The 23,063-nt window shown below is 46.4% G+C and overlaps 1 protein-coding gene across 2 annotated transcripts in view; it reads left to right on the top strand.

Moving 5' to 3' along the window:
* LOC135224501 (tetratricopeptide repeat protein 39C-like) overlaps window positions 1-23,063 on the top strand; it is a 245,508-nt gene that overhangs the window by 44,504 nt on the left and 177,941 nt on the right. For both annotated transcript variants that reach the window (XM_064263519.1, XM_064263517.1), the window contains exon 6: window positions 15,904-16,072. In XM_064263519.1, the coding sequence (XP_064119589.1) occupies window positions 15,904-16,072 (169 nt within the window). The remainder of the gene's footprint in view (window positions 1-15,903; window positions 16,073-23,063) is intronic.

Below are 23,063 nucleotides of genomic sequence, written 5' to 3'. Positions count from 1 at the left end.
CAGACCACGTAGTTGTTCAACTGCACTGCACAGTTGGCATGAGATCGGCAAACTACGTGGCCGTATGAGTTGCCCAACGAAGCGTGGCAACCCTCTGCCTGACAACAGACCATCTGTAATGGAATGTGTTTATGAGCACTGAACTTCGGTAGCGGAGATAACTCCGGAGAGCGCATGGACCTTATTCTAGTAGGTTAAAACCAAATCTTTAGGCAATACAGTAACTACAAAGAATAAAGTATCCTTTTCTTTGGGTATATGAGCCTAATCCCCATTACGTCCTTGAAGAATGTTCAGGTTCGTTATTGTAAATCTGATGTCCGCCTATGGCGGAAGGGGAGGACGAATCCTTTTTTCCCCCAACATTTATTTTCCTTCGGCACAGGTGGCGGAGTCAGATGGCTACGTATACCGTAGACAAACCTTGACTTATTCTTCTTCCTCGCCGGAGCTTGGAAAGGAACGGAATTGAGCTTCGGCCATACTAAATAGTGATTGAACAGTGAGTGCGAAAGTAAATCCCACTCAACCGGTCCCTTACGAGACCGGAGCTGCAAGTAGAGCTATCCCCGGAGCTCCGCTTACAAAACGAATCGGTTCCCCTGTTCTCTGAATTTACCGGAAGGAACGGGGACTGGAGCCATGGGCCAGAATGAACCATTCCTCTGGCTCCGCTAGCTATTAGAGTAGGAGGGTTGTTCCCTCCCACGCCCCAATCGTTACCGGAGCTACAGAGAGACAGAAGGGAGCGAGACATTCAGCGACGGAGCTATTATATTTAGCGTCCGGAGTTGCTCCGATCAACTGATATGGTACTAGACCGCTACAAGTCGACGGAGCCACATACCGGAGTGTAATGGGTCAAGTCTACGTTTAACAGCAATAACCCTACCTTCCCCCATCCCAGGGGAGGGGGGGGGAGGGTTAATGTGTGTGGCCGGTCATGATCACCTGGACTCCCACCCGATCAAAGATGGACCTGTACCTAGGCTATATAGCCTAGCTCTCCTATCGGAGACTCTCTGACTGGCCGTGGCTCGTCGCGGTTGGTAGTGGTCACACCCGATCAGGAGGCTATGCCAGGTAGGCCGGGCGTACCAGACTGATTTATACAATGAATACTAATACATAATACAAAATTATACACAAAGAGGCACAATGGAAGAGTTGCCAGGGAATTAGGTAAAGAAGGGAGAAACGGTATCCCACTTGGGTCTGTTATGGGTGTTCCAAAGTACCCCGTACTGAGCAGGGTAGGCCAATGGCCATACTTGACCAATTAAGATGGACGATGTTCCTCGACCAGACCTACTAGGTCGAAACGTTCGACCCAGACCGGCAGGGCGGGAAAACCTCAACTAAACCTACTAAACCGAACTTTTCGGTCTAGACCGGCCAGGAGGTAGGTCCAACTGTGTACAGGGTGTTAGGAAAGAACACATAGGCTAACTCACCAAGCCTAGCCTAGGCTAGTTTGGCTATGAGGGGAGGGAAACAAGGGGGGCAACTCAACCAGCCTCTTAAATTATCAAATAACAACCTACTAAACAGTCTAGGCTATCCTTAATCTAAAAGTATCACTGTAGTGTACGTTAAATAACTACTCTTTATAGCCCAACGAATTCACGGTCGGAACAGGCACTCCTTCCCTATTCTTAGTATAGTACCATGAGAACAATTTAAACTTATTGCCTATTTATAGTTTCGGTAGATTAGTGTGTGAAATTCACTCACGCTGTATTGATACTCCAAAAATGGCGGCTCAGTTGGCGGCACCCACAACACATTTTTGAGGGGCCGTGGCAATCAGAATATAAAACATTTCGACTATACAAGTTACGTCAAATACCAAATGTATACTTAAAGTATCATCCTACATCAAATATACCATTGAATTGGTATTATTAATATCATTTCAAAGTCATCTTAAACATTTTACCATTAGAAATATATAAACAGCCAATAACAGAGAGAGAGAGAGAGAGAGAGAGAGAGAGAGAGAGAGAGAGAGAGAGAGAGAGAGAGAGAGAGAGAGAGAGAGAGGGGAAACCCCTTATGATATGATATCAATAGATTGAAATGAACTTGTACAGGCAACACTTTTTTTCCGTTCCCATAAATACATATATCTTTTCCAGAGAAGAGAGAAAGAGAGGACTGAACAATTATGTTTGTCTGTCAATTCTTTTGCTGAGAGAGAGAGAGAAGGAAGAAATAGAAACACCAAATGTATACCTTATGTAACTTCCTACATCAAATTTACCTTAAATTATTATCATATTACTGTATTAATCTTAGAGATTGTATTAATATAATTTCAAAGTAATCCTAAACATTAGTACCCTTAAAGGTATATACTTACATATGTACTTCTAATACTTGCAGCCAAGAGAGAGAGAGAGAGAGAGAAAGAGTTACCACTATGACCAACGTATCTTGTGGAGAGAGAGAGAGAGAGAGAGAGAGAGAGAGAGAGAGAGAGAGAGTTGTCCTTACAGTATTTAAAAGAGTGAAATGGAAAGATTGTTGTATTTTAAATACTCACATATGAATTTTGTAATTACAGTTATAGTATTATTATTATACATATTATAGTATTATTATTGGAAAATATTGATAATAAATTTATTACATACATGTACCATAAAAATGATCTCATCTCAGTAAGAGAGAGAGAGAGAGAGAAAGAGAGAGAGAGATTGCATAAAAACCATTAAATTTGTTGACCATTGTATGGCACTGTTACTTGACATATTTGACAGCTTCCCAGCTCCAAGCATCACTGGAGTTATGAGAAGGTAGGGAAATTGATACAGAAAAAGACAAAGGGAAGAATTTTCATGTAAAAGTAGTTATCTTATTATTATTATTATTATTATTATTATTATTATTATTATTGTTATTATTATTATTATTATTATTGTTATTATTATTTTTATTATTATCATTATTACAGTGGTCCCCACATATTCGCGGGGATGCGTACCAGACCCCCCTGTGAATAGTTAGAACCCGCAAATGTTTGGAACCCCTATAAAAACACTAAAAGCAGCCTATTTTGTTAGTTAAAACTCAAGAAAAACCCACTAAGAATGTTCATACTTGGTTTTTTTAATAGTTTTAACACAAAAAGTGCATATTATGATGAAATTGATAAAAAACCAGGAATTGTGGATATATCTCATAGAAAAATACCGTGAATGTGCGAGTTTTCCGCGAATAATGCAGGGAAATGTTCCTGAGAGAAATCCACAAAAGTGTGAGTCCGTGAATCCGGAGAACGCGAATACGGGGGGGTCCACTGTATTTGAAAATATTAATAAACACATGTATCTACCATAAAAATTTTCTCATCTCAGTAAGAGAGAGGAGTTATCCTTACAAGTGAAATGGAAAGGTCATTTTTATCTCTTTAACATACTACCACATATGAATTTTGTAATTACAGTTTCATTATTATTATTATTATTATTATTATTATTATTATTATTATTATTATTATTATTATTATTAAATAACTGAAAATTATCAATAAAGATTTTACATTCTAGTACCATAAAAATTCTTTCATCTCGGTAGAGAGAGAGAGAGAGATGAGAGAGAGAGAGAGAGAGAGAGAGAATATTTATCTCTCTGTTCTCTCAGGAAATACTTATAACGCTTCCAGCGAAAAGAGAAGGGAGGGAGTTACATATGATACATATCTTGTGTGGCAAAAGAGAGAGAGAGAGAGAGAGGGAGAGAGAGGAGAGGAGAGGGAATTCCGAGAGAGAGAGAGACGAGAGAGAGAGAGTTATCCTTAATTAAAAGAGTGACATGGATAGATTATTGGATTTCTTGAAGATACTATCACATAATATGAATTTTGTAATTATAGTTATATTATTATTATTATCATCATTATTATTATTATTTGAAAGTATTATAAACTCATAGTACTTGTACTATAAAAATTCTCAAGTCTCAGTAAATGAGAGAGAGAGAGAGAGAGAGAGAGAGAGAGAGAGAGAGAGAGAGAGAGAGAGAGAGAGAAATTACATGAACACTTGGTGGCAACAACACAATAGCTCCTCCCCATCCTTCCCATCACTTGATATATTTGACAGCTTTAGTACCTGGAGTTAGAGAAAGAAGACTGGGATTTCCTTTATTTTTCCATAATTTTTAAAATTTATAACCTAAAATCTTACTAATTCACTATAGTATTTTCTGTAATGAATTGATATATTATTGCTGTATACATTAATATTAATATTTGAAAATAGTAAATAATTTATTTATCATACAAAAAAACATACATCTCTGTAGGAGAGAGAGAGAGAGAGAGAGAGAGAGTTATTATTTTTATTATTATGTGATATCATTTAAACTTATTAAACTTACTAATACAGTATTCATCAGTATTAATATTTGAAAATTAGTAAATGATTTTTGTATCATAAAAATATATTTAATCATGAAAATAACATCAAAATACACTAATTAGTTATTATTTTCGTCGGAAAATCCCGCAAATAGGCGAATCCCCCCGCAAATAATGGGTAGATATGGTCCAGAGAGAAATCCGCGAATATGGGGGCCCACTGTACATAGTGTCTTGGGGAGGCCCAGGAGTTCGAACCCAGGTTCATTCTCCTGTCTGGTTCCAAGGGCAGTGCTCATGGAAATGGGGCTGTGTCGGTTATACTCATGTACAGGTGTGTCTGAGTGTACAACTCCCTAGGGGGGTCGTACATCCACAGTCAGTGATAGGTAGTCTTCTCCCCATCACGATAGTGGTGCAGGATGAGAGAAGGGACCTAGCCGCGTTGGTCGCTTGGACCCACCTGTGAAAGCCAGGAATGGCTATTCTTCAGGTGCCAAGATCGATGTCGCTGTCCCTCGGGACAAGGCATCTGAAGGATATAGGAGGAGGTCCTCTGTGTAGTTCTCTTCATGAGATTCGATCACAAAGAAGATAGATGCTCAGCAAGAAGTGTCAAGTTCTCTCCAGCTTTTACTGCATTTAACTCCAATCAACTTTCGCTCGCATTTGCGCAAATGAAACTGTTGTAGGAATGAATGCTTCATTTAACAGAGTGAGAACAGCACAAGTTCAGGAAAGAGTGGGCAAGAACAGTCAATCCTCCTCTCTTTTTTTTTCCCTCTACTTGCTGGTCATACCGGAATGAACAAGGAAATAAGAGGAATCCTGTGTAGCCTACTCCTCGGAATTTGAACCCGAGAGACTATGTTTTTGGTTCAATTTTAGGATCTTACCGAACATACGTCAATCTATTCAGGATGGATAGCACTGAGAGGTTTGAATGCCTCTCCAGTGCTACTGTTTTGGGAACAACCAATTCGGCTTGAACTAGTTATCTTCGGTATCCTGTTATCACTGTAGAAGTCTCCCACCGGGAAAACTTCCCCTTCTCTCTCTTCATTAGAGAATGAAGGAGGTCTGCTTCCAGTCCTTATTCTTGTCCCTCAAATGAAGAAGAATTAGGCTGGAGTGCAATTTACAGGAACCTACAAATATACTAGATATTTCTCTCGCAACATGCTTCTGTTATCAGTTGCATTGTCTGAGGAGCAGGCACATACCTGTAAGTTAACTCTTCTGGTATGTGACTGAGACGAATAGTACCTTCTCTTAATTAACCTGGAACTCAGGACAGCCTTTCAGGCCTCCCAAGAGTTACCGGTTTTGATTTTGAGATAACTAGCTGTATTGTCTTCCAACAACACCAAAGCATTTGCATTATCACCGAACAAGAGGGTTTTCTTCCCTCCCATTGTGGTTAAAATGCAGATGCTCGTGTGTATATTTTTTGCGCTCGATGGTTCTAGCCAAACACATTCCTTCATGGAATGCTCTACCAGGCAACTAAGGATGATAAGTTGAGTGAGCGGTGTATGGCTCTGCCTCTGTACTGCTTGCTCTCCGAGATTCTTTTTGGTTTGGTATTGTTTCTCCTCTGTCGAGGATTGACTACCAATTTGAATCTCTGCCCAGCAATCACAGACTTAGGTCTCTGGTTGGCTGGAATTCTTGCATACGTGTATGCCCATCTCTCCTGCATCGCATTTGCCGTTGCAAGAATTTTCAGACAGATATATCTCACTAGACTCGTTATCATCTTGTTTACCCCACGGTATAACAGAAGTCTGTAGCCTAGTCTTCCACTTCATCGCGCCTGCCCCATCGGCTGCTGTGATGATGCAGAATGATATTATTCAGACAATTTTGATATTGTCTTCTAATATACATTTCCTAATTTGTAAGGTGTTCAATTATTCTTTGTTCACCCCGAATTGTAAATGAATAACGGAAGACTTCGCCTGCTCCCCGCCCTACTAGCTCTGCTTCCAAAATAAGTAGAAACGTCCTCCCTGATACAACCCCCGAGAAGCTGTTCTTCAGGCAGTACAATCCCTTTGTTTTCATTACTGAAAGATGCTCTGCTTCCATTGCAAAGTCCGAATTTCTCGCCAAGCAGCAGTGAAATAATGGATTGGCTTTTTCAGCCCTCTTTAAAACAACAGGGATTAAAGCCATCTTCACTGGTTGGTGTCATCGACGGGACTTTTTCTATGCTCAGAATCTTGAGAGTTACTTCTCTCGATTCAACTGTGAAGACGTAGGTCCACATTCACATTAGTCATTCAACTATTGATGAGAAACTTCTCTCTTGCCATCACAGGGACCTCGGTCTCTAGAAGGCAATTGACTATTGTCTGATGTGCGCATGCCTTGCGAGAAACATCATCTCGTCTTTCAACATCGTCGGTGAACAAGATAGATGATTTGTATGGTTATTCTCAGCATAACACTTCAAAAAGCGAGTGTCATGTTATGACATCATCCTAGATGCATGACAGCGCAGTCAGTCGGCATCTGTTGACGAGTCAGAGTTCTTCATGAGCTATGCTGTGGACTTTGTATTGGTTGATCCAGATCAGTTTGTGCACATGTTGCAAATTTGTCTTATTGGTGTGTTGGTGTACCCATGAAGGATCGACGCCCATCATTGAGTGTCGGTATCTTTATCCGCTGTGGACTGCCATTGCAGAATTGTCCGATGACACGTCTTTCTCCGAGTCTTACGAGATTGTGATAGACTTCTCTGCCGATGGATAGTCAAGTGGATGGGTACATTTCATCACTCCAAAGATGTCGGACAGGAAGATAGATGAGGTCTCCTTGCGACCATATTTATAAACTTCTTCCTTTGGGTCTACCCACAGGTCCTTGGAACCTCCTTTCCTTGGACCGGTGATTGATGCTTGCGGGTTGTATTTGCTTACTCGGCTCCTTCAAGAAGACGAGTTGCATCTCGTCTATGGTGTGCAGTTGAGGATAGGACACGAACTCACACTGGTTGGTCGGGGGATTGATTTGTTAAGCTTACACATTGAGCTTCCTTTCTATTTTTCTTATCAGAATCATAGATGCAATCCCACTTCTTCCTCTAGCATGGGGAGGAAGGAGGCTGGCAATAGTGCAAACCCTTCCCAGAACTTTGCATTAATGCCTCTAACTTTAAAATATTCTTCCCAGCCCATTTTTGGATGAGTTAAGATTCCTCACTCATTTCGAAATGGCCCAGAAGTCTGACTCTTGATCATGCAGCTCCTATACTCCAATCATGTTGTCAGAGGCAGGGCACTCCTTTTCGCTCATGCGACCAGGAGGAATAGCCCAGGTGTGCAGAACACCAGTCAGTTCTAGAGGCTCACTCACATTCCTCCTACCAATCAGTGAGTCTTCCTTATGTGAAGGACCGAGGGTTTGTATATCATTTAGGAACAAATCACAGTTTTTGAAAGTAAATTGTATTTTTCCTAACAATACAAACCTGAGGTCTTTTGCATTTATGCCCATCTCATGCCACCCCTCAATCTGAACCTGGGCCAAAAGGCAAAGTGGAGTGTTTACATTTGGGGAGGTGGGCCTACGTGCCTACCAGACAGTAGTTACTGGCTAACCACCTTGTTCAAGAATTTAACGGCTGTAATTCCAGCTACTCGGAAAGTAATTCCTTATGTAAAGGACCTCATGCTTGTATAGTTAGGAAATATACAATTTACTTTCAAAAACTGTGATTTTGATAGTGAATGACTCAATTGAGGAGGTAGGCTTTTGGTGGCCGGTATTTGCAGTAGCATTGCCAACGGTACCACAGGTAACTCACTGGACAAATTTTACCTGGCAGTTAAATACCCACTTCGTGGGAAAATTTGTGGGGATGTAATTTGGGCTGGTCAGTGACCAGGGCTAATTCAGGTGTTCAGGTAAGTTTACAATGTTAGTTTTATTATGAAAACTTCATTTGTTCTGACACGTAATACAAACCCTCGGTCCTTTAACATAAGGAATGTACTTACAGTGTAGCTGGAATCACGGCCGTTGATCTTTACAATATTAGTTTTATTATGAAAACTTGATTTGTTCCGACATGTAATACAAACCCTCGGTCCTTTAACATAAGGAATGTACTTACGGTGTAGCTGGAATTATGGCCGTTGAATCTTGAACAAGGTAGTTAGGCATAACTACCGTGGGGCAGGGTAGCCTGCCCGGATGTAAATACTCCACTTTGCTTTCGGCCGTCTTCCGATGAAGACGTGTTTGTGAGCTCCGGCTGACTGGTCGTTGATCATTTTTCCTGGTGCGATCCTTTTGGTTTATTTTTGTTTTTAAATGTGTATATACAGTGTTTGATATTAATACTAAACAAAGGTTTGTCTTTGTTTTTCAATTAATATACAAACCCAATCTTTGTGATAGCCTTTATAACCGCCCCTCTACTTGTGTTAAGAGTCGGCAGCAAAGGTATACCAACATATTATTTACATTCTTTCGCCCTTTAACACTGGCTCAGACCTTTATGAGGATGAGATATGTATTTAACGTGAGGATAAGGCATTTATTTAATGTAAGTGATATTGTTCCTGTAACGGGACATGTATTCATCCGGAAATTACGCTTACACTTGGGAATTACAGAGGGAACTAAAAAGGTTTGTCCGTGTTTTGTTGTTATGGTAATTTCTCTTCCCCTTCTTCCTTTCACTTACTATCGGAAGAAGGTAGAAGGATGGGCATGGGGTGTTGATGTTGGGGGATCTCCTCTCACTTCGGAGGGCGGTGCCCTTGGATGCGTGAGGAGTATCCTCATTACTTTAATTTTTTTCCTTATTTTACAGACTAGTGGTGATTGTGTTTTCAGCAGTATTGGTTGGATGCTCTTCGTATTGGTTATCCTAACCTTGGAATTGTACCTATGACTCGTAGCATGTTGCGCACCGATCCTCGAGTGTGTGTACTGATCCCCTGCTGATAATCATATTCATTACCACTACTACCCGGGAGTTATGTCACTGGAGGAAGCTGTTGCGCTGCCCTGTGAGGTTTTTCTACTCCTGATGGTAGAAGTCTGGCAGAATTCGGAGGAACCGAAGAGGAAGAGAGCTCGTCAAGTGTCGTTATCCTCCTCTTCGAGATCATCATATCTTCATGCTGCCTCTCCTTTGACTTTTAGGCCTTGCTGTAAAAGAGAAGGTGGTCTCCCCCCCTAAGAAGTCTCGTCACGGGACTTCTAAGGGTCTGTCTCGCTCCGGTGAGACAGGTAGGTCTTCTGCTGGTCCTCCCGTTCCTCCGAGAATGGGGCCCGTCTCTCCTTCCTCAGGGAGGAAGCAGATGGGGACCATGGAGGTACTGGCCACCGCTGGTATCTCCTCTCCCAGTTCCGGAGGTTCCACCTCTGGACCGGGAACCGTCTCGGCTGCCCGCTTGCGAGCGTTACCGAGTGTACGGTCACCTACGGGTGACCGTGCAGCCAGGGTCCATACTGCTGAGTACGCTCACCGTGTCAGGACCCAGGCATGGAGCGGAAGATAGTAGGAGTCGCTCGGGTGACTCACCAGACCAGCGATTGCTCTCGCAGCGATTATCCGGTACCCAGGGTTGACGTGACGTTCCCGCGGATCCATGCACGCAGAGACCATTGGAGGCGGGCCATCCGGCCATCTTTTAATTAATTTCTTTCTTTTAGGGAGGTTTCGGCCTCAACGAGGACTTGGAAGAGTCGAAGGACAGTATCAGCTGTCTCCTGTCAGGTGCACGGTCAACCTCACCCAGACGACAGTCACGTTCGTGCGACCGAACTAGTCTCGGGGGTGGCAGACGCTTCACCTGCCAGGTAAAAGTTTCGTAACCCTCCTCGAGGAAGCGTTCTCTCCACTGCTGCTCCCGCAGGTCCCTCCGGACAGGTGCAGTTGGGCTGTGTTGCTACCGCAACTGCCCCAACTCCCTCCTGGATGGAGGATCTGTCAGTTGTCCTGAGGGAACTGGCGAAGAGGAAGTCCAAGAAGAAGAGGAAGGTGTCGCCGACTTCCGAGGCCCCCAGCCAAAGAAGAAGAAGGTAGTCTCCTCCCCCCCTAAGAAGTCTTGCTCAGAGACCTCTAAGGGTCTGTCCCACTCCGGTGGGACAGTTGGGGCTTCCGCTGGTCCTCCTGTTCCTTCGGGAATGGGGCCTGTCTCTCCTTCCGCAAGGAAGAAGAAGACAGGGACCGGAGGGGTACCACCTAACACCGGTACCTCCTCTCTTGGCGCCAGAGGTTCTGCCTCGGGGTCAGGGACCGTCTTGGCCGCCCAATTCGTGAGAGGTACCGAGTGTATGGTCGCCCGTGGGTAACCTTGCAGCCAGGTCCAGACAGCTGAGCCTGCTTGCCGCCAGGACCCAGGCACGGAGTGGAAGACTGGTGGCAGTCGCTCAGGCAACTCCCGCCAGGCCAGCGATTGCTCTCGCGGCGATCTGCCAGTCCCCAGGGTTGACGTGACGTTCCCACCAGATCGTTCATGTAGCGAGGCTGGGAAGAGGCTCCCCCTGCTGGCCACTGGGTCCAGCCTCGCCTGGATCTGGTCCAGCCGTGCCTGGACCTGGTCCAGCCTTGCCTGGACCTGGTTCAACCTCGCCTGGACCGGGTTCAGCCTCGCCTGGACCTGGTTCAGCCTCGCCTGGACCTGGTTCAGCCTCGCCTGGACCTGGTTCAGCCTTGCTTGGACTTGGTCCAGCCTCACTTGGGCGCGTCGAGAGGACGGTGCTCACTCTTACTACATTAGTGGACACTACCAGTCACCCGACCGTCGCTCCCACCGGGACCGGACAGCTCGCACTACTGGTAGCAGCTCCCCTGACGCACGAGACAGATGCTACCGTCCTCGGTCCAGCACTTCTCCGTAAGGAGACCGCTGTTCCAGACCTGCAGCTCGACTGCCACCGTGGTTGGTGATTGCCTGCAGTCCTCCCAGCCTACCGGTTTTGCTGGTAGGCAGGGGAGGAGCGCTCGTAGCAGCTCTCCTGATGCAAGAGACCGACGCTCTGTCCTTGGCCCAGCGCTTCTCCGCAAGAAGACCGCTGATCCAGACCGGCAGCTCGATCGTCACCGTGGGTTGGTAATCGCCTACAGCCTCCCGCCTACGTTTTCTCTGGTAGGCGGGGAGAGCGCTCGTAGGCAGCTCTCCTGATGCAAGAGACCGATCGTCCTGGCAGCGCTTCTCAAGAATACCGTGATCCTAATACCGGCAGCTCGATCGTCACCGTGGGTTGGTAATCGCCTACAGTCCTCCCAGCCTACCGGTTCTGCTGGTAGGCAGGGGAGGAGCGCTCGTAGCAGCTCCCCTGACGCAAGGGACCAACGATCCGTCCTTGGCCCAGTGCTTCTCCGCAAGAAGGCCGCTGATCCAGACCTGCAGCTCGATCGCCACCATGGGTTGGTGATTGCCTGCAGTCCTCCCAGCCTACTGGTTCTGCTAGTAGGCAGGGTAGGAGCGTCAGGTCTCCCTCACCTGTCCCTTCAACCTCCCCAGGCTACACTGGGAGGAACGAGGCGAACAGAAGTGACCGTGAGGAATGCACTTCTTATGGTCCGGCCACGAGCCTGGTTTGGTCTTGGGACCAACAGATCCTCACTCAAGTGGTTGGAGGAGATTGTGGGGGGCTGGCGAGGACGATGACTTTTCCCAGACTCTCGAAGTGACCATCACCGCCGTTCACGTGACGGTCCCGCTGGACCACACATACAGAGACTGGGGTGGGCTCCCCATTCGGTCCTCTTGAGAGGTTTCAACCTCGACGAGGACTGGGACGTGTCAGAGGACGGTATCGGCTCTCTCCTGTCAGGTGCTTGCTCAGCCCCACCCAGACAAACGGTCACGGTGGCGGCAGACATTTAGCTTACAGTATGAGTTCGTAACCCTCCTCGGGAAAACGTTTTCTCCATACGGTAATGTTTTCCTAGACTTTGAGCAGCCATCACTGCACAGTGATGGCTGCCCGTACTCGCTTCTCCAACTGCTAGTTCCGCTGGGAATGCGAGTGAGTGTCCAATCTTCCTCACCCATTCCCTCTCTCCCTATGGCTGCGACGGGAAGGGGAGGGATCCTGCAGAGCGTTCTCCGTAGGATTCCACGTCGAGACTGCGTTCCTGGAGAGACCTTCGGGTCCTACCGGACGTAAGTCCCTGCGTTGAGGAAGGATCTTGCCCTATCCTCAATTTCTTTGGGAATCAGGAGGACCACCACCCGATGATCGTAGGACGAATTTTGGGGGGGGGGGGGGGGGGTTTGTCGAGCGCTTAGAATTCTTTGGTGTTTTTAGCATTTCCGAGTGTTCTGGTCTTCTACGATCTGCAAACACTTGGGCGAAACCACAGTCCAGAGTGGGCGAGACGAGAATCCCAGATACTTGTTACAATGATAATTGGGAATCTCGCCAAATGCTCGAATTCCTGGAGTTTCTAGCGTTCAAGAGAAGTACTGCTGCCGAAGGAAGAATATCTCGGGAAGGGCTTAGCCTGGATGGACCTGACGCTCCGTCACCTCAGTGGGCGGTCAACCCCGGGATAGAGAAGAACGGGTGGGAACATCCAGTTCGGCTTGAACCATCGTCTTCAGTATCCTGTTATCACCGTAGAAGTCTTCCTTCTGGAAATCTTCACCTTCGCTCTCTTCATTAGAGAATGAAGGGGGTTGGCTTCCAGTCCTTATTCTTGTTCCTTGAATGGAAGAGAATTTAGGATGGAGGTCTATGTACAGGAACCTACAAATATACTACGTATATTGCCCTCGCGACATGCTTCTGTTATCAGTTGAATTGTCCGAGGTGTAGGCACATACTGTAGTTAACTCTACGGGTTGTGACCGAGACTAAACTACAACTCGGGACTGCCCTGCAAACCTCCCAGGAGTTACCAGTTTCGATATTGAGATACTTGTGGTATTGTTACAACAACACCACAGCGTTTGCATTCACCGAAATCAGTTTCAATTAAATGCAAAATTCTCGAGCGTATTTTTTTTGCGCTCGATGGTTCTAGCCAAACGCATTCCTTCTTGGAATGGATTACCTGGCAACTCAGGATGACGAGTGAGCGAGAGCTAGTGGTGTATGGGCTGCCTGGCAGCCTTGCCTGCCGTAGCCCAGTACCAGCTGGTTCTCCGAGATAGTACGGTCGGATATTGTCTCTCTCCTCTGCGATGATTGACTAACGAACCGAATCTTTGCCCGGCAATCACAGATTTAGGTCTCTGGTTGGCTGGAATTCTCACATACGTGAATGACCATCTCTACTGCATTGCCTTTGACATTGCGAGAATTTTCAGACAGAGATATCCCACTAGACTCGCTATCATCTTTCTGTTTACCGCACGGTAACAGAACTCTGTAGCCTAGTCTCCCGCTGCATCGCACCTGCCGCTGCGATGACGTGGAATGATTTCTTCAGACATCTGAGTTTGTCTTCTAAATATATCTCGTATTCATAGGTGTGCAATTGTTCATTGTCCACCCCGAATTGTAGATGAATAACGAAGGACATCACCTGTTCCCCGCCCTGCCAGCTCTACTTCCAAGTATATAGATGTCCTCCCTGATTCAGCCCATGAGAAGCGGTTCTTCAGGCAGTACAATCCCTGTGTTTTCATTACTGAAAAGCTCTCCGCTTTCATTGCAACTCCGACTTCTCACCGAACAGCAATGAAGTAGCGGTTTAGCATTTTCAGTCCTCTGTAAAACAACAGGGATTAAGCCATCTTCACGGGTTAGTGTCATCGGCCGGACTTTTCTACGTTCAGAATCTTGAGAGTTAACTTCTCTCGATTTAGCTGTGAAGACGTAGGTCTGCATTCACTTATCACCTTCGTCTTCAATGGTACATAGTATTGTTTCTCCCTAGTTGAGATTCAACTACAATGAGAACTTCTGTCTTGCCATCAGGGACCTCGGTCTCTAGAAGGCAATTGACTTTCATCTGTTGGGCACATGCCTTGAGAGAATCATCATCTCGCCTTCCAGCATCGGCGGCAACAGATAGACGATTTGTATGGTCTCTTGGCATAACCCCTCAAAAGGCGAGGGTCACGTGACTACACCTCGGATGCATGGATGGCTTGCCTCACACAACCGAACACAGTCAGTCGGCAGCTGTCGAAGCATCTGAGACAGTCACGACTACGCTGTGGACTTTGTATCGGTTGATCCAGATCAGTCATTACTTCATCCTACTGCCATGTTCCGGTACCCATAAGTATCGACACCCACCATGGAATGTTGGTGGGACGAGACCATGAGAGACTTTGCCACAGTGGGATACGAGACCGCGAGAGACTTTGCTGCAGATGGATAGACCAGTAGATGGGTACTGGACATCACTCCGAAGAATATGTCGGGCAGGAAGATGGATAGGTCATTGCGACCATATCTTTCTTTCCCTTCGGGACTGCCCACAGGTCCTTGGAACCTCATTTCCTTGGACCAGTGGTGGATGCTTGCAAGATGTGTTTGCTTACCCCGCTCCTTCAAGAGGACAAGTTGCATCTCGTCCATGGTGTGCAGTTGTAGAATTAAGAAGGATGCGAGAGCGACTGGCTCTTCCCCTTCTTTGCCTCGACCCTCCATTCCTCATCCTTCGGGTTGAGGATAGGACTCGAACTCACACTGGCTGGTCGGATGATTGATGCGGTAAGCTTACACATAGAGCATCCTTTTCTATGTTTCTTATCAGAATCATAGAAGCAATCCCGCACCTTCATCTAGCAAGGGGAGGAAGGAGACTGACAATAAAGCAAACCCTTCCCAGAACTTTGCATTAATGTCTCCGACACCAAGTTTTCTTCACAGCCCTTTTTCGGATGAGTCACGATCCCTCACTCATTTCGAAAAGGCCCAGAAGTCTGACTCTTGATCATGCAGCTCCTATACTCCGATCAAGTTGTCAGAGGCAGCAGGGCACTCCTCCTCGCTCTTACGACCAGGAGGAGTAGCCTAGGTGTGCAGAACTCCAGTCAGTTCTAGAGGCTGACTCAGATTCCTCCCACCAATTAGTGAGTCTTTCTTATGTTAAAGGACCGAGGGTTTGGAATGAATCACAATTTGTTGTAAATTGTATTTTTCTTAACTATACAAACCTGAGGCCCTTTACAGATATGCCCACCTCATGCCACCCCTCAATCTGAACCTGGGCCGAAAGGCAAAGTGGAGTGTTTACATCCGGGCAGGCTAGCCTGCCCCACCGTAGTTACTGCTTAACCACCTTGTTCAAGATTCAACGGCCGTAATTCCAGCTACGCCGTAAGTACATTCCTTATGTTAAAGGACCTCAGGTTTGTATAGTTAGGAAAAATACAATTTACGACAAATTGTGATTTTTTTCTTGTGTATGAATTGAAGGTTATTGCATGTTTGATTCAGGTTTTGAGATGCTCACCATGTGATTGGCAAATTTTAACGGTGTAAAAAGCACATTTCATAGGGTGTATGTAAGTTTGTTGACAGATGAGTCCCTGGGTGTTACTAGTAGTAGGGAATTATACTTTGCTGACTGATGTCAGTTTTAATAATCATATGTTCTCTTCCAGTTTGACATTGCTGTGGTATCACACAATTGTACGTCCCTTTTTCGCCTTAGATGGAAGCAAAGTTCGTGCTGGTGTTGAGGCCGCACACCTTTTGCTCCAAGAAGCACAGCAGAGTTACGCTCATTCTGCCCTTTTTCTGTTCTTCAGTGGGCGAGTTCACAGGTTACAGGTACTGAAGTGAGCCATTGTAGCCATATCACTAAAGGGATTTTGACGAAGGAAAAATCTATTTCTGGGTGATTGGCTCGTGTCGCCCTGTGAAATATCCATAAGTTCATTATTTCTAGGTAAATAATCCTAATATTACCAGAGAAAAAATAAATTCAAGAAAAATGTCAGTCAAACTGACTCGCTCACTCTATAAAAGAAGTGTCGGTATGGTAACAGGGGCGAGTGAGACCACTACCACGAGCCATTTACCATTTAGACCTTCCATCACAAAATCCCCCACCTGAGAGAGCTGATACCAAAGGGTGATGCGTCCGCTACTACTACTACTACTGACGCCAAGCGGAGAGCAGCAACCTCTAGTGGCCATCCTTTATAAAATGATCATCTTGTCCTGCAGGGTGGGAAGGGGTAGGAAAAAAACAGGGTGGGTTTCACAGGGCGACACGAGCCAATCACCCAGAAATAGATTTTTCCTTTGTCAAAAATTCCCTTTTTTTCCCTTTCTGGCTCAGCTCGTGTCGGCCTGTGAAATAGTACCAGAGAAACAGACAAGATGGTAATGAAGGATCAAAATGAAACAAAAACTGTAAAAAGATCAGTATATAATATAAGTGAATCAAAGAACCAATTACACTATATTAACATAAGGTACTTAAAATTAGCTTAAATTAAATAATGGTAAGTACAAAATAGTATAATGGTAACCAAACAATTATATATAAAGATTCACTAAGATTAATTGGTATTTACAAAATATACAAACACATTGTGTTCTACCCTAGCATAAAAATAAGGGTAGAGACACTGAAGCACATTTATATGCATAATGTGTGGGTGCCCCTAGCAAAAAAATAAGGGGCAGTCCACTAATTGAATCCTAGCGGCTAAGGCTAGAGTACCACGAAGAGCATAGCAGTAGGGTGAGGCATGTTGGACAAGGTAGGTAGAAAGGAGACCTGGATCTTATACTACAACTACTGTGCAGAGTCAGGGGAAACTATGTTTCCCGCTGCTACTGCTGAAAATTTTAATGATTCCAAGGACTTCAGGTAATGACGTTTGAAGACTGTCGGTGATTTCCATCCAGTATTCTTCTTAAGATCCTCAAAATTCATATGTTGGAAATAATTAATTGAACTAGCTACTGCCCTGATATCATGTGCTCTTGGAAATGATTCAGGGTTAGCTTGTTTAATGAAGTAAAGGATCTGTTGTCTGATTCCTTTAACTGATAAGGTGCCACCTTTTTCTCTCATAAAAAGAGGACCTGAGGATCTAGAGGATGTACGAGATAGAAAGGCTCTTAAAGTTAATACTGGGCAAAGGGAAGGATCTTGCGGAAGTGGGATGACTTTCCAAGGGGCCCACCTTGCAAGAGGATCCTCATTTTTAGCTAAAAAGCTGCGATCCAGAGAAAGTAGAACTTCTCCTGAGGGGAGAAAATCTACATGACCCAAATCCCTGGATAGAGCCGACAGTTCTGAAATTCTGGCCTCTGAGGCCAGACTTAATAAAAATAACATCTTTCTAAGTAGCATTATAAATGTGCAAGACGAGTTGTCAGTATCTGAAGCTAGTTTGAGGACGTCATTTAAGAACCATGAAACTGAAGTAGGCCTTTCCAAAGGTCTAAGTCTAGCACAGGCTTTGGGAATAGACGTAAAGTAAGATTCTGTTAAGTCTATTTGGAAATCCAACTGAAAGATTTTCTTTAAAGCAGATTTATTAGTAGTAATGGTGCTAGCTGCTAAGCCTTTTTCAAACAAGGATCTGAAAAAGGATATAGCTAAATTAACTGTCATGGTTGTAGTGTCCGTTTCCTTCAGGAAGGATGCTAACTTTTTGACAGCCGAGTCATATTGTCTAATAGTTGATTCCCTTTTATCTGATTCTAGAAAAAGGATGTTTTGGGGATCAATGTTAGCATCTTTTTTAGCCGCAAACTTCATGAAGTCCATAAAGTTAGGGTCTGAAGAATTCCTGAGGAAGCGAACACAGTCCTCATTTGTACTGGTTGCGACAGCTTGGGGTTGGGAATCCGTTGAGGCCGGAGACCCAACTCCAGAAGCAGAGGGTACCAGTTGCTCTTTGGCCAGTCTGGAGCAATCAGGGCTACTAGACCTTTGAAAGTCCTCAGTTTGCTCAGAACTTTCAAAAGAAGATTCACTGGAGGAAATACATAGATTCTTTTCCATTGATTCCAGTCTATCGACAGGGCGTCTGTGGCATAAGCCAGAGGGTCCAGGTTGGGGGCCACATAGCAAGGGAGCTTGTGGTTCGTCTGTGAGGCGAATAGATCTACTTGGAGACCTGGTACTCTCTGGCATATCCACTGGAACGACCTGTCTTCTAGAGACCATTCTGACTCCAGAGGGACTGACCGGGACAATGCGTCCGCTATAACGTTTCTTACCCCTGCCAAGTGGGTGGCAGAAAGATGCCATTTGTGCTTGTTTGCTAGAGCAAAGATGGCTATCATGACATGATTCACGTGTTTGGATTTGGACCCTCCTCTGTTGATGCAGTGTACTACTACTGCACTGTCCAAAACTCGTCTTAGGTGAGACTTCTTTGGGGGGAGGAGTCTCTTCAAGGTAAGAAACACCGCCATTGCTTCCAGCACATTTATGTGGAGCTGGCGGAACTGGACGGACCAAGTCCCCTGAACTTGCTTGAATTGAGAATATCCCCCCCAACCGGACAGGGAGGCATCTGTGTGAATGGTTAACACCGGAAGGGGATATTGAAGGGGTACTAATTTGGCAAGGTTCTTCACTTTTGTCCATGGACGGAGCTGGTTGCGAAGGATTTGAGGAATCACTGACAAATTGTCTCGAGATTTGGCGTTTGCTCTCGAACGCCAAACTCGATTTATATCTTTCAGTCTTGCTTTCAAAAGGATGTCCGTCACTGAGGCAAACTGAAGGGAACCTAGGATTCTTTCCTGGTTTCTCCTTGAAGCTTGTTGTTTTTGAGAATTGCCTCACTGACTTGGCTATTTCTTTCCTTTTGACCACCGGAATTGACAGATTGTGGGAGGATAAATCCCATTGGATGCCTAGCCACTAAAAACGAGTCTCCGGAGTGAATCTGGATTTCGTTTTGTTTATCTGGAACCCCAGATGTTCCAGGAATTGAACTACCTTCTTCGTGGCTTTGAGACATTCCTCGACAGTTGGTGGGCCACAGAATCAGCCAACTCCGTCGAGGTAAACGCTACTACCATTATCCTTGCGATCTCAATTGCTGGACTACTACTTCCGCTATTTTCGTGAATACCCTGGGGGCTACATTCAGTCCGAAGGGCATCACTTTGAAAGAGAAGGTCTGATTTCCTAGTTTGAAGCCTAGGAATGGACGGAAGTGCCTCGCTATAGGGATATGATAGTATGCGTCTGTAAGATCGATAGAGGTGGTGACGGTCCCCACGGGGAAGTAAGGTCGCACCTGCGAGATGGTCAGCATTTTGAACTTGTCGCAACGAAATGAAGAGTTTAGCTTTGACAAGTCTAAGATTACCCTTCTTTTTGTTGAGCCTTTCTTTGGCACGCTGAACAAGCGCCCTTGAAATTTTAGATGCTTGACTCTCGCAATAGCTCCTTTCTAAAGGAGTTCCTCCGCATAATCTGTCAACTCCGTTGATGGTACTTGATAGAATGATTTGTTTGGCGGGGGATCTTTGATCCAACTCCATCCTAATCCTTTGGACACAATGCTCTGTGCCCATTTGCTGAACCCCCACCTGTGACGGAAGAGGAACAGCCTCCCTCCTACCTGGGGAGCCTCACTGCTGCTGAGCGGGTTGACCTCCGCGCCCTCCTCTGAAGTGCTTGCCTCTTGCAGCTCTTCCTGAACCTCGCTGACGAAAGTGACCTCTCGCCCTGCTTCCCCTAGAGAACCTGTTAAAGGTTGGGAATGCTTGGCTCTCATACATAGAGTTGAAACCCGGCGAGACGGTGTATGAGGTCGAGGGCTGATTTTGAGGGGACAGCAGGAGGATGGGTTGGCTTTGCTTCGAAGTCAAAGGCTGCCCCTGTTGCGTAACTGGGACAGCCTGGACGAAGTGTTGCTGCTGCTGCTGCTTCTGGTATGGCTGGAATCTCCTATTAGTCTTTTTCAACTTCTTACCAGAAGCGGGTGGGTTCTCTTGCTTCCTTTTGGATGAGATACCCCATCTGGCTCTAAGGCTCTGGTTAAGCCTTGCAGCCTCGTGATGTACCTCATTCACAGAAGCTTCTGGGAAGAGGTCTGCACCCCACATGCTGGAAGCAAGAAGCCTATTAGGTTCATGCCTAATAGTGACTTCTTGCAACACATGCTTTCGACAATTCCGTCTGGCAGTGAAAAAATCGAAAGCATCAGCTTGCACCGACTGAAGCTGAGACTTCGCCAGGATCTTGAAAAGTGGTTCGGTGGCGTACGAGAGGGCAGCCATCTCCGTGATGATCAGGGAGTTAAGTGACTTCCCAAATCTAGTTCGGGCATCAAATTCTGCCCGAATAAGGCTATCAGGCAGTCTAGGGAGCTTCTCACCGAACTGGTCCATAGCACAGTCCGGTTTCAGCTTCCCCACTGTGAAAGTAGCTGGTAAATTCTCCCACAGTTCGCCGAACGCAGGGAAGAGCGGGGATGTTGGTTCCGCCTCCCTTAACTGCGGAACGGGCTCGTCCTTAAGTACGGCTTGAAGAGTCGTCTCCACCATCTTTGTCGCAAATGGGAGAGAAGCCTCCTCCTCTGTGGCAAAGATAGTGAAAGGGCTCTTGAAGGCCTGGAGTTTGGTATTTGTGCAATCCCAATCCTCCAGGCAGTGAACCCACTCCCTCTGGGCATGATCCCTGCTGTATAAAACAGTCTCCCTAGAGATCTTGTCTTCTCTATTGAGAGCTGTTTGAGTCAGCCTGGCATACCCTGTGAAAGGCTGAGTCAATCCGGGGGGGTAGAACTCGAAGTCCTCAATCCTTCTCGTTCCACACTCCGGAATAGAGATCATGCCATCCTTGAAGGGGGCATAAGCTGCCACCCTCCAAGGATTATTCATAGAGAAAGCCGGCAGGGATTCGTAAGGTGGTAGCTGGACTAAACCAGTACCCCCTACTGGAAAGTTCGCTTGTGGAGCCTGATTCAGGCCAGCGAAACGGTCGTCATGTTCTCTAACACGGTTAGAGAGGTCCTGGATCGACTGACCGGACTGATTGATAGTACTAGAGAGTTGAGCAAACATTTGCTCAAATCTCGTACCGAGAGAGCCGACCATCTCTCCCACTTGCTGCAATACTCCTGCTGAGAAGGTGGCAGGATCAAAAGCACTAGGTGCTGCCACCCCAACAGGAGTCACCGGAGCGGATCCGGTGGATGCCGGAAAAGGAACTGGCTCGGCAGGAGCTCGGGCCTTCTCCTTAGAAGCCTTGCTTCTTGACCCCTTAGAGTGGGAAGAGCTAGGCTTGGCCTTCACCGCATCGGCGTAGGATGTCGAAGACTTCCGTGCCGAAGAAGATGATGACTTTTTGGAAGTCGTCTTCTGAAGGGTCTTCTGCTCTCTGTGTCCCTTCACTTTCGGGGGCACAGAAAGAGCGGGTGAAGGCGAAGGGATCTCAGATCCCGTGAAGCCTTGGAAAGATGAAGAAGAAGGGACAGGGGAAGAAGATCCAGGTGCGCCCAAAGGTAGCCCTTGAGCGCCCGAAACACCTACCTCGACCAACAAGTCCTCGACACCTACCGCCATTGGCTCAATATTTATGTCCAGGTTAGCGACGTCCGGCACCGTTTCTTGCATTGAGATGGACCCAAACGCCTGCTGCACTTCCCGCTGAATCGAGGCTATGAGTGGGGCTGCCGCGGCGGGGTCTACATACCCCGTTGCCTTCCCTCCTGGGAAGATCTTGATAGCCAACTTCCTATCAAGAATATAAGGCTGTCCCTTGGCGGCGTTCCTACCGAAGCCGCCTACCCAAGCTTTCAAGGTTGCCAAGGCGACTTCTTTCACGGCGGCAGCCTGAAAGAGAAGGCGATATGAAGCCTCTGATGGCGGAGTTACAGCTTAAAGTAAGCCTTAAAACTAAAGATAAAAAATTGATTACAAGAAAATTGTCCAGAAACCTACTCACCCCATCCAAAAGCTGACTCACGAGGTCATACCAGATAGTGCATGCCTCATGGTGCCAGACAATCAGCTCGCCGTGGGTAGTGGCGCACGGGGCATGGGTCCTGCACTCCTCGTGGCCACAGGGGTCGTGGAGGACTGCATTGCAGCCTGGTTCCTGGCAGTTGGTAGCCTGTAAGTGGAAGGATACATGAGTATCGGGATTACACACTTACAGCCTAACATAGACTCCGTTGCATGCCGGAGTATGTAAGTTAGAGTAAGACTAATCCTCTGCCGCAATACGTGTGGTTAGTAGGGCGGTTTGGTTGAAGTCCACGGCGTACGCCGGGGACGGGGAAGGAGACCAACCAGGAGTGGTGAGAAGCCCAAAAGAGGTGAAACCACGACGGAGGTAGACAGAAAAATAACACCGTGAAGATGGTATATATATATAAGTATAAATAATAACATCAGTAAGGGCATGTATACTTATAGAGTAAGACATGCTTTCCTTCCGCCTACTAGAGGAGGGCCCGGGTAAGTGAGCAAGCTCTCCTCCGGTAGCGGAAAGAAGATATACTAGGCAGGCTATGTAGACCACTGGTAAATTCCTACCCCGCCCGCTGGCGGAGCCAGTAACAACAGATAACCGAAGGGGCCACCGGCTAGCGAGCAGGGGCTCCGTCCGTCATGGTAGGAGCAGGGTATGGGAGGGGGAGAGTAGACGGGAACACCGGGGTGGCCGCGGCGGGCGAGAGAGAGAGAGGGGTGGCCAACCCCCCAAACTCCCACTCAACGGGTACCCCGGTACCCGAGACAAAAAGTGGTCACCCAGGCACCCAGCTGGTACGGGACTCCTCCGGCCCCCTCAGAGGGAGAGGGAGGAAGGCTACAGTGGTTGTCATGA

The sequence above is a fragment of the Macrobrachium nipponense genome, chromosome 12, assembly GCF_015104395.2.
Source record: "Macrobrachium nipponense isolate FS-2020 chromosome 12, ASM1510439v2, whole genome shotgun sequence".
NCBI lineage: Eukaryota > Metazoa > Arthropoda > Malacostraca > Decapoda > Palaemonidae > Macrobrachium > Macrobrachium nipponense.
The sequence above is the reverse complement of the archived record's forward strand: the minus strand, read 5'-3'. Positions and strand labels throughout refer to the sequence as shown.